Source organism: Mytilus edulis, chromosome 6 (assembly GCF_963676685.1).
Source record: "Mytilus edulis chromosome 6, xbMytEdul2.2, whole genome shotgun sequence".
Lineage (NCBI taxonomy): Eukaryota > Metazoa > Mollusca > Bivalvia > Mytilida > Mytilidae > Mytilus > Mytilus edulis.
Genome location: NC_092349.1, coordinates 69,729,172 through 69,741,711, shown reverse-complemented (window position 1 = coordinate 69,741,711; position 12,540 = coordinate 69,729,172). Strand labels below are relative to the sequence as shown.

The 12,540-nt window shown below is 31.7% G+C and overlaps 3 protein-coding genes across 3 annotated transcripts in view; 2 read left to right on the top strand and 1 right to left on the bottom strand.

The window, feature by feature from the left end:
- LOC139528275 (leucine-rich repeat-containing protein 14-like) overlaps nt 1-12,540 on the bottom strand; it is a 63,279-nt gene that overhangs the window by 28,246 nt on the left and 22,493 nt on the right. The gene's annotated exons all lie outside the window — the stretch shown is intronic.
- Nucleotides 1,757-5,559, top strand: LOC139528286 (cerebellin-1-like). Its single transcript, XM_071324197.1, has 2 exons — nt 1,757-2,262; nt 2,613-5,559. Exons 1-2 carry the CDS (start codon nt 2,001-2,003, stop codon nt 3,011-3,013), a joined length of 663 nt encoding a protein of 220 aa, XP_071180298.1. The 5' UTR covers nt 1,757-2,000; the 3' UTR covers nt 3,014-5,559.
- Nucleotides 6,386-12,129, top strand: LOC139528289 (complement C1q-like protein 4). The gene is made up of 2 exons (XM_071324202.1): nt 6,386-7,007; nt 10,628-12,129. The coding sequence occupies exons 1-2, from the start codon at nt 6,746-6,748 to the stop codon at nt 11,023-11,025; spliced, it is 660 nt and encodes a 219-aa protein (XP_071180303.1). The 5' UTR covers nt 6,386-6,745; the 3' UTR covers nt 11,026-12,129.

Here is a 12,540-nt window from a genome sequence, read left to right as displayed (position 1 = left end):
TGCTAAAAGCGAATTCTTATTTCACTATTTCACTTTCATTAATGATTTCTCGTAGCTAGTACCCCATTAACAGGTTGATTCTTATCGCCCAAGTTGGTTATAATAATCTGTGCAAGGTATAGTATACACAATGGACATAAATTTACTATGCTTAACTGTAAGTTTCAGATTGAATCGCAAATATTTTAATATTGCATTTGTGATAGATAAAATTGAGAATGGAAATGGGGAATGTGACAGGAGACAACAACCCGACCATAGAGCAGACAACACCAAAAGGTCACCAACAGGTCTTCAATGCAACGAGAAATTTTCGCACCCGGAGGCGTCCTTCAGCTGGCCCCTAAACAAATATATACTGGTTCAGTGATAATGAACACCATACTAAACTCCAAATTGTACACAAGAAACTAAAAGTTAAAATAATACAAGAAGCAACATTGATAAACTGAATAATTTACTAGGTTGACATGAAGCATTCCTTGTGTAAAGCGATCAATCAAATCAATCTTTAAAACAGTAATATATACAGAATAGTCGGTAACATAAAGTTGTTACCTTTTCATTCATTAAAATCCCTTTGCAGTATTTACAACAACATGCAATTGTTTTTCCTTTTATAGGGGTTCAGGGGTTACATAGAACTAAAATAAAATCCCTGTTTAATTCAATTTTCCTATTTCGTAAGTTTTTTAACTACTGGAAAATTGGGGTTCAAACTTTCTTATTTATTAATTAGCTATTTCTATTTCGGTTAACTTTGATATTACATATGCATATATTATACTAACACAGGAACCAAATGAACAAAACTATACTGGAAATAGTGTATTACAATTAGGATTTCAATGATTTTTCAGTACTAGTATTTGAAATTGTAACTTGTTACTATTCTTTTATTCATAAATGTAAATTGTCCTGGCTCAACTATTTTACAGAAAATGTACTATAGCTCAGGAGAATATAAAGAGATCAATGAAGTCCATCTAAAGTGTACAGGTTTTGAATGCAGCTGTAAAAATTTACAAAAGTTGCCAGACACACGTTTCGTCTACACAAGGCTTATCACTTTCCGACTCTTACCAAAACAGTTCAATAAATAAAATAGAAAAATGTATTTAAATCACGTTTGGTTTTGGTATAACGAATCCCTGACACACATATGAACTATTTTTGAGAACCCCATACAGCTATTTAAACTATAAATTGAACATATTTAGTAAAACAAAGAAGAACAGGTTTATAGTTGTTCTCTCAAAAGCTATTCTGATTAATTTATTAATAACTAAAGCAACCCATATATATTTCACAACACAATGCCTTGCCTTTGGATAGATTCTGCGCTGGTAAGAAACTGTAGCAATTAATAACTGTATTTGATCTTCGCCCTCAATTGATCTTACATTTTTTTAGTTCATTATATGAACATTGATATCTATATTGTAGTACAATGATTTCAGTTAATTCATTTCAATGTTAACGAAACTATTGCCAAGACAAGACATCTAAAGTGTTCAAACTACTTCAGTCAAAAATGTTTTATAAATCACCTTATTCAAACAAACCGGTAACTTCCTTAATTATACTTTTCAGCAGTAATCGTTTATTTAATTATGTATTTTTTTTGCTGAGAGCTTTGTTACTTAAATTTCAAAAAAGTTTCATTTCATGTTGCCTGTATTGTGAAACACTTTATTCAATTAAGGAAAAGAAAAATGTGTCTACAAAACAAATGCAAAATGAACATCACTGCGCATGATACGACATTTGGTACACCTCGGCAGATTCAAATACCGAACATCAAAATGTAAAGAACGGTACAATAATATTCCGAGGTGCATCGAATGCATGCTGGTTAATAAAGTGGACATTCGCCTTTCCGGTATTATATTCACAATTGAAATCGAGTAAGACAAGATATCAACAACCTAAAACACGTTTGTGACGAGGGGAACACGTTAACGGCGGGTTTATGTTGTACATATTGGTTTAAAGTCAAAATGAACCAAACAAAGTTACATCCATTCTTGATTATCATGCTAATTAGTTGCGTTCCATCAACGAATGGGTCACAGGATCCCGACAAAAACTCCACAGTAGAGGTTTCCCTTTTGGACAATCAGCAGATGCCTTTAATAGCTCTTTTTGACACTACTAAACTAAACCAAGTGTTGAAGGACTATATCATGAAGACCGTTGAGGAAGTTACTGACCAGAAAGTTCCGATTATTAAAAATGCTGTCATCGAAGATATTCGAAATGGTAAGTAAAATGCTTAAAAATTATCAGTAAAAATCAATGTTGTCAACGCTAAACTGGGTTTGTCTATTCGTTTGATGTGTTTGAGCTTTTGCTTTTGCCATTTGATTAAGGACTTTTCGTTTTGATTTTTCCTATGAGTTCAATATTTTTGTGATTTTAAGTTTTTGTAAAAGTAAACCATTATAGATCAAATTACGGCCTTCAACATCCATATTAATATAAGCTTCGAATCTTTGTTCCTTTTTGTTCGGCCAAAGGCCGACTATCAGTAATTATATCATTTTAATTTCATTTGATAACTTTCCTTTCGTTCCGTCTATTATATGATTATTATCTTTATTCTATTATAGAAACAGGACAAATACACGAAAAACCCGCATTTACAGCATCATTCAGTAAAGATGATTGGCCCAAACCAAATGAAATAATAATATTTGACCATGTATGGCTGAATGTTGGCAATGGGTATGATGCTACTACAGGGGTGTTCACAGTTCCAAGAAACGGATTGTACTCCTTAACCGGTACTTTAATGTCCGCTGACGGAAGGAACTTACACTGTCATCTCTACAGGGACAACCAAGACACAATCGGACTATTCGGACATGATTTTTCCTCCGGAACACTACATAGTGCAATGGTTCTGCAGGAAGGGGAAAAAATCTACATAAAGCACGACAACAAGGCCAGAGAAAAAATGTTAGGAAGGCACTATAGCATGTTTTCAGCATTTCTTATTAATGAACAGTGAAACTGATGGGAACTTTAGAGTTTGACCAACTTCGGCAGGAATTGGAATTTGACGATATTTGATTTAGGCTCATGGCTATGTTATTCTACGCAAAGATTTCTATCTGTTGAAATTACCAAGTGACATAGAATCGTTTTGGACAATTTGTCTTTAAACAAATGAAATCTTCTCAAACTGGTTGTGATGCTATAATTGTCACCCTTCACTCTCAAACTTTCCCTCTAACATATACTAGCTAAAACCATATTGCTACCATGTGGAGTGCATTTTGGGAAGGATTTACCATGGGGAGATATTTTAGACGCTCTAAATAAAAATTCTGCAAACAGGATGGCAAAAATTTCAATTAAAATTACATCATAATAATAAAATTTACACGGCCGACAGATTACACAAGATGAATTGCGCAAACAGGAAGTGTCACTTTCTTAATGCAAAAGAATCACTATTTTAATTTTTTATATAATGTTAACTAGTGGAATAATTTTGGCGGGAACATTTTTAAAAAACAGAACTGAGTACTAGTATCATTTTGGGTTTTACTGATATAATTATATCTTAATCTAAAATATTAAAAAGAGATAACAAAATTAATGATAATGAATATGATAAAACATGAAATAATTTTTTTTTCAAATCTTTCAAAAAAATAAATAAGAATACAAACAATAAAGCCTTCTCTACTATGAGTGAGAACTTTTGTAGATATCTTCATATCTTTGCTTGGTCAGGTTATTGTAATGACCACTTCAATATTGTATAAACTATTATTATGGTCTATGCCTTTTCTTTTGTGTATATAAACTAAATCTATTATTAACTTATAACTAAGATAAATTGTCTTAACAGGTGCATATTTTAAGTCAATACATACTCACCATATCTCTGATATAACTTCCTTTTGACAAAATTATAAATTCTTCTTATCATGAATAATCTACACATTTCCTTTTAACAACATTTAAGTATACTTAACAAAAAATAATTTGACCGGAATGTTATAGAAATTAGCATAACAGAAAAACGAAATGAAGTGCTTAAAATTGAAACTGCTTGGTAAGGAATATGACAGTTGTTATCCATTCGTTTGATGTGTTTGAGCTTTTGATTTTGCCATTTGATTAGGGACTTTCCTTTTTGAATTTTCCTCGGAGTTCAGTATTTTTGTGATTTTACTTTTTGGTATAGATAACTCTTATGAGAAAACAATATACAGAAACAGAGAATACTTTGCTCAAATGATTATATATGGCGTTGTGTATAATTATATAGATAGACGATAGTTCATATATCATAAAATTGAGAATGGAAATGGGGAATGTGCCAAAGAGACAACAACCCGACCATAGAAAAAAACAACAACAACAGCAGAAGGTCACCAACAGATCTTCAATGTAGCGAGAAATTCCCGCACCCGAAGGCGTCCTTCAGCTGGCCCCTAAACAAATATATACTAGTTCAGTGATAATGAACGCCATACTAATTTCCAAATTGTACACAAGAAACTAAAATTAAAATAATACAAGGCTAACAAAGGCCAGAGGCTCCTGACTTGGGACAGGCGCAAAAATGCGGCGGGGTTAAACATGTTTGTGAGATCTCAACCCTCCTCCTATACCTCTAGCCAATGTAGAAAATCATAATTGTTTGAAGAGGAAGTACTTTTTCTTCTCGTGATTTTGATTTTCATCGACAATTACAACTGTACAATGCGGGGCTCCTAAGTTGCTTCCCTACAAATGTTAAAACTAAAAGAAAAACGAGAGCAGGAATACCTTCATAGCTTGCCTTCGTGAATGTTAATTCAACAACGAAACTTTAGACTAGAGATAGGAAAATTTCTTCTAAATATTCGAAGACATAACTGATATTAAAATTTCTCTTTATTCATCTAAATCATTTTATAAGAAAAAAATGCTGGTCAGTGTATATCAGCAGCAAAATTTGCTTATCCGTCCGAAGCACAAAAATTCATCCAGTGAAACGAACCTAGAGACTTCCTAGTAAAGTGTCATGATGATTTATCAACAGACACATTTGTCTTTGGAGGTACTTTTTTCTCATTTTAAGAAGAAAAACCCGACTTCAAAATATTTACGATAAAGTCTATTGAAATTGCATTAAAGTACCAGTCATTCCCATCAACATGAAACACTTTATTACAATTGTTTGTTTTGTTCGTCGAATGTGACTTATATTTTATTGGTCTATATTTACGATAAAGTCTGTTAAAATTTCACTCCTACAAAGTTCCAGTTATTCCCATCAACATGAAACACTTTATTACAATTGTTTGTTTTGTTCGTCGAATGTGACTTATATTTTTTTGTCTATATAAACGATAAAGTATACTCAAATTTCACTCATACAAAGTTATTCACATCAACAAGAAACACTTTTTTTTTATTGTTTGTTTTGTACGCCTTATGGGATTTATATTTTGCTTGTCTATATTTTTTCTTCTCAGTTTTCTTCCATAATTGACCATGTCAGCATGCTGTGATTACTTGTCAGTTTTATGCATTTCAATAAATTCTATTATTATCGATAGATTTATGTCGGCCTTACGAGTTCAATTAGAAAACATAAAACAACAAACATCTTTCAATGCAATAAAAATATTCGTCTTTCAAACAACGGGTCCGTGTTGTCATACGTGACCCTAGTCTTCTTTCCCGATGGTTAAAATCTGGGTTAAAAGCCCCTAACTGACCATGATTTATGACGGCCTTGTGATTTCAATTTGAAAACATAATACAGCAAACATCATCCAATGCAATGAAAAAAATCGTCTTTAAAAATACGGGCTCGTATTGTAATAAGTGATCCTAGAAATCTTGTAAGATAGTTGAAATGCCCTTTTCCGTCATTCGCAAAATGGGAATTTTAGAATATAGTAAGCGTCACATTAAATCGATTTATATTATGGCTTGTCAAATTATCCTTTATTGTCGCAATTATTTAAACGTTACTGCTATAATTAGAAGTCATATGTATACAATGGATCGTCAAGAAGACATGAACCATCTTTTTTGTTGATATTTTTGGACTTTTGTTTGTATTTTCGTCGTATTTCTTCATACTATGGAATTTTGGAAATATTCTTTGATGTTGTTAATTCTGATTTATTTGAAAATCTAATTATTTTTAAATATGTTTTTAAAATATTCCAATCGTGCTTATCATGCAATTTATTGAAAAAAAATGAATTTTGTAAAAAAAAAATCAAAATCACATACAATGAAAAAAAGATACATTTCTCAATTGGAAATGGTAATAGTATTGTGTATTTCATTTTTAGATGTGGAAATTAAGACTTTCAATTGTTCTCTGAACAATTGGTTTTTAATTATATACTGTATTACTCCATTACTGTTTAATTTAACTTTTACTGATAAGTTAATTTCCAAAACTATAAAACAGTGTCACGATACGCAACATCTGGCTTGAAACGCTAAATGTAAATTGAAAGAACAAAAAAAAATTGTTATCAAAACAAATACGAAATGAACATCAGTACGCATCATACTACATTTGGTACACCTCAGCAGATTCCGATTCCGGTTATCAACATGTTGAAGTATGGTACCATAATGTGCCAAGGTGTTCCAAATGCTTGCTGGTTTATAAAGTAGACCAACGACCTTCCGGTATTCAAAAACTGAAACACGATTTGTAACATAAGGAACACGTTTAATGCAGCATTTCTTTTAATATTTTTATTTAGTCAAAATGGACAAAGCGAAGTTACATCTTTCATTTATGATCATTCTAATCAGTGGCGTTCAATCAATAATTTGGTCACAGGAATTCGACATAAACTCCACAGTAGAGGTTTCTCTTTTGGACAATCAGCAGATGCCTTTAGTGGCGCTTTTTGACACAACTAAACTAAACCATGTGTTGAAGGACTTTATTTTACAGACAGTTAATGAGGCTACTGACCAGAGAATCTCAATTATCAAAACTGCTGTCATCGCAGATATAGGATATGGTAAGTCGTATTAAGGTCAATGATCAGTAAATGGGCTATATAGCAGATTTTGCTAAAACTTTGAATACAACCTTGGCTCGTTGAAAAACAACTGAAAATCGAAAAAATAGTGCATTTATCTCTATTATGATTAAGAAATAATTCGTGGAAGCCATAGATTGTTGGAAATTTACACATGGCCTGGGTCGTGATATTCGAATTTTATCCTGAGCGTTAGCTTCCATGAATTATTTCGATTCTAACAGTACAAATACGGTCATTTAAAACTGAAGCGAGGGTGGGTATGTTGTGTGTGAGGCTGTTCTTTTTTACTCCATGTAAGATAAAGCTCAAACATCTTAATAAATCTGTAGCTTGCACGGGTTATTTCGTGAATAACCGCTAGAAAAAATCTATTCAATTCTTTCAATTCTCAAACCCAACATATTTATTTTATATTTTGTTCTCGTAAGCTTCCGTCAAAACCGAAGTTGACATTTCGTAACTAAGGAGCCGCCATGTTGACTTGCTGAAATCAGTAAATATGCAAATAATGCAATAGAATAGAAAATAAAACAAAACCTACCTCAAAAATCAGTTTTAATACAATATCATACGAATTTCGATGGTTCACGTAACAGAAAACTTTCAACTTTAGCGGTTTCATTTGTATGACGTCATGGTTTGAAATGACTTAAATGCGCCGAAAACATTAATAGACTTACGCGGAATTTAATTTAATTTATATTTTGTTGATTTCTCCGAGATCTTGTGCATTACTTCTTTTTATTATGCATCCGAATAAGAATAAAAGTTGTTTTGTCTTTTTTTAATTGCAATTTTTAAAACAATAAAATCGGCAAAGGGTCTGCGAATAGGTTCCAATACATGTAGATTAACGTAGAAAGTATATTGTAACATCCATTATTACGTATATCTCTGAGTCTGCGCTTAGTACAGATATATCGAGAATTTTATCACAGTGTTGTTTACAAAGCGAAAGAAACACGTCATATTAGAATCTAAAACATTGCAGCTTGATATCTTTTAATATGGATGAATATTTGTATAGAAGGCCCGAAAACACATCTATTTCGTAGCGCATTTCTTTTAGATAATTAAATTCTAATTTAAAAAATCTTACCTGCTCTATCTCAAAAGGATTCCTACTAGTGGGACAAATAATATCAAATTTATAGAAACTTCTACCAGCTCTAACTCAAAATATTGACAATATTGTGTTAAGGGGGTCTATAATTCAGTTTGACAGCTTGAGACGTAATAAAATTTGACTTTTTTAACTGGACCAAATCACTACTCAACATACAGATTCAGCACCCAAATCCTTAGCATGTAATAACATTCCCCAACTTAATATTTCATGTATTAAATATCAAGAAATAAATTGGAAAAGTGTATCAAATAAAAAATGCAAGGTATACACTATTCACACTAGGGACTATATTCGTAGACAGCGAAAACCAAAGGACGATAATTGTGTCCTTGGACCAGAAGGCACATTAAATCGTCGAAAAACCTTCTTAAAATTTTAATTTCTAATTCTATTTCATAGATTTTCCTTAATAAAAACTGTATGTTGTGACGCATAAATTTCTGATTTAACGATATGAAATAATCATATGGTCACAGATTTCGTTTTTTGTCTAATAATCAATTTCTTACCTTTTTTATAGTGAAAACCGTTAAAAATCAAAATTTACAACCTGCAACGTGGTGACGTTACGATCATTTCGACGCGTTGTTGGAGGTTTTTTTCACAAAGAACACAACTCTGAACGATGTATACCGTAAAAACGAAGTCAGCGACCCTTTTTATTTTGCATCATTATAACAGAAAAATTATGTATCAACAACAGATAGTTTTTTAACAAAAATATATGGAGCAGACATAAAAAATTTCATGATTTTAAGACAAATTTTAGAATGTTTTTGACCGATTTTATGTGCTTTCTACACAAATGAAAGCCTATTTTGTGAGAATTCCATCCATAATATTTCAAATTATGAATGAGATAAATCCATTATTTTTAGTTGAAGATTATAGAGCCAGAATTGTATGCAAATCTTTACTGAAATCTGTGACAGAGCTCATTTACTGTAACATGATCATATATCGAGAATCCAGTGTAATAATCTGATAATGTTACCAAATTATTTTGAAGTAACGATTTGTTTCATTTGACTAAGACATGTCCTTCCATTTGTATAGGAAATTTTGCAAATATTCAGTATTTCATTTTACTTAGAATACAATTTTAAAACTAATTTCTTAATCTTTATTTATGCAAAAACATACCTGGGACTAACCAACCTTCCCGAAGGTAGTAACATTTAATCAAGAAATTAATAATCTGATTTTTTTACATAGATATAGGAAGATGTGGTGTGAGTGCCAATGAGACAACTCTCCATACAAATAACAATTTAAAAAGTAAACCATTATAGCACATAATAAAATACTTTAATGTTCTTATCTAGCTTTTATTTATTAAAAGTAACTGTTTTTTCAGGAAACAATGACAAACCAAAACAACATTTATCAAAAGGCTAGCTCAGTATAATCAAAACAAAAAAAGCTGAGACTTAAGTATATAATGTCTTTTCAAAGAAGGGCGAAATGTTTATATCAGGACGCTCAAGACCAAAATAATAGTTAGACAGTGAATGGTCATAGCATAACTGATCAAATTATATAACCTTAACTCATACAATGTGATGGGGTCAAACCCTTAGTTTTAGTTCCATAAAATAACACATAAACTAATAGTGAGCATTCCGATTCAAAGGTAATCAACTAAATACAAGAATGTTGTACTAAGCGGTTTTTACTATGAGGTGTGACAGGACTGGCCTATTGAAGAGGTAACAAAACGTATCATACCGATTATATTGTATATAGTACCGGCATGAAAATATGGATTTTTTGTGTTATTAAAATTTGCTGTTACAAAATGTTAGAAATTATTATAAATTAAGGAATGTATCTCCCTCATGCAAAGCTCTGATTCCTTTTACGATTTGGCTATACTTTTTTGACCTTTTGGATTATAGCTCTTCATCTTTTCTATAAGCTTTGGATTTCAAATATTTTGGCCACGAGCATCACTGAAGAGACATGTATTGTCGAAATGCGCATCTGGTGCAGGAAAATTGGTAACGTTAATGTTATTACTTTTGTACGACCAATGCTTATTGTATAACATGGTATAATCACCATCAGTTAAACTCATACATTATCTTTTTAAAAAATCAGAAGATGTACAGCAACATACAAAAACAACTATGACAAATACATGTAGAATGGGGCAGGAATAAACATGTTTACTGGCGCCAAAACCTCTCCCTTAACTGGGGCAGTTGTGTAACAGTATAATATAAGAATAGATAATAACAATCAGTTGGAAAAAGGCTTAACTTATTAGATAAAAAGCAGTAAGCAACAAAGAAAAGCATAGCGTGTTCATAAGTAAGAACTAATTAAGGCATAACATTCTAGAAGATGTCGTTATTTTCGTTTTTGTCTGAAAGCCAACAGACATAAAGAACTTTATTTGTATAGTATTTTAAAACAGTCTTTTCTTATATGTCTACATTTGATTATTATTTCTATTCTATTATAGAACCTGGAAGATTACACGAAAGACCAGCATTTACAGCATCATTAACGACAACTAAGCCTATCCATTCAAATGAAGTTGTAAAATTTGACAAAGTTTGGCTTAATATGGAAAATGCCTACAATCCCATTACAGGAGTGTTTACAGCTCCAAGAAACGGATTGTACTTCGTATCTAGTACTGTTAGGGCCACTCATTCTTCGCGTTTACACTGTCATCTCTGGAAGAATAATCAGTCCACTTTGAGCCTCTTTGGTACTAACTATTCTACGGGGACAATAAATAGTGTTATGCCTCTGAAGAAAGGGGATATCATCTACATAAAGAAAGACAAAAGAGCCGGAGAAACGATTTTAGGAGGGCACTACAGTATGTTTTCTGCATATTTAATTAATGAATGATGAAACTGGTGAAACTAATGTGAACTTTGGTATTCGACCAACTTAAGCAAGATAGGGAATAAAATAAGGACTTGATTGGAACTCGTAACTGTGTTCATTGGATAAGATTGCAATTGCCAATAAACGACTATAGGTTGATTGGTTCTTGCATTAGAACAAAACTCATTCTGGATTCAATCATTTTCAACTATAACTTTCACACTGTTCCTTTAAAATATAACAGCTAAAACATCAGATTAAGGAGTTTTACTACGCAATAAACTTTAATAAATGTTTGAAATCTATATGACAAAGAAATTACTTTGTTTTCATTGTGAGTCGTTCTATTTTTGTCCAAGTAGCATTTTAGCGAGACCTATGTATAATGTATGTACCAACCTTGTGATTTGATATTCTAGAGCTCGCATTTCCTACCATATAAAGGGTTTTAGCAGTTACCATACTAACAGAACATATTTCTATAATACTATACTGAATCTTTTTAATTAACGAAAAACACAATAGCATTTATTTGGTGTTCCTTAAAATCATTCATTTGACCTCTGAACCTGTAATAGATACTATTACTGATTTCGGATCTTTAGTCCATTCTAAATTCTATACTGTTGATTTTATCAACGCTACTATACTTTTTTCTCAAGTTTTGTATAAAAAGATTTTAATAATTTTTTTGGACATGAAAATAACAAAATAATATTGTAAGCTTGTGGTTGTAAGGGACAAACATTTTATTAGACCCCTTTATACACTGTTTGTGTAATTAGTAAGTCAACGTTCTGAAAGAGTAGTAATAAGTTTAAACTGAATTATAAATAAAGTTTTTTGGCGTTATATTTTAAACACAAATTATAGTAACTAAATTTGTTTTAATGATAGATGGTGGTAGCGCTTACTTCCAAGAACGATGTCATGTGCTTAATGTAACATTGTCTGATAAGTGGTTATATAGAACTAATTCCATTTAAATAAATAAATATGACATTATCATTATTATAAACATTGTGACCAGGCATGATATAGGCTTACAGTTCAGCATGTTTTTGGTTGAATATTTGAGGACCTAACTTCAAAAACAAATAGTGATCCTATGGAAATTATATACTTGGTGATTTGTTTTGTATTCATATCTTGTGATTGAAGTGATAATGCCAAAAACATATATAAATTGCTACGATATATGTGAGCTTTGGTCCAATCAGATCAGTTCCCTTTGGTATCCAATAAAACACGATTCAAAGACTACTAACGTTACATTATTTGTCGGAATTTAATTTGCGAGAAAGAAGCAAAAATCCCAAGCGATTTTGCTCTTTTAAAAAACTAGGTGAGTTATGCATATAAATACTTGTAACATAAATCGTAATGTTTCCTTTGATCTTCAAGTGAGTTAAATTTTGTTATTTTTGAGGAGTATGTCAACTGAATGGTTTTTCTTTGCACTTTCTAATCCCGCCGGTGACCGATCTGGACTGCATCTTGCGGGAATAGCAGAGAATAGGAGGAGCTTAAACCAGT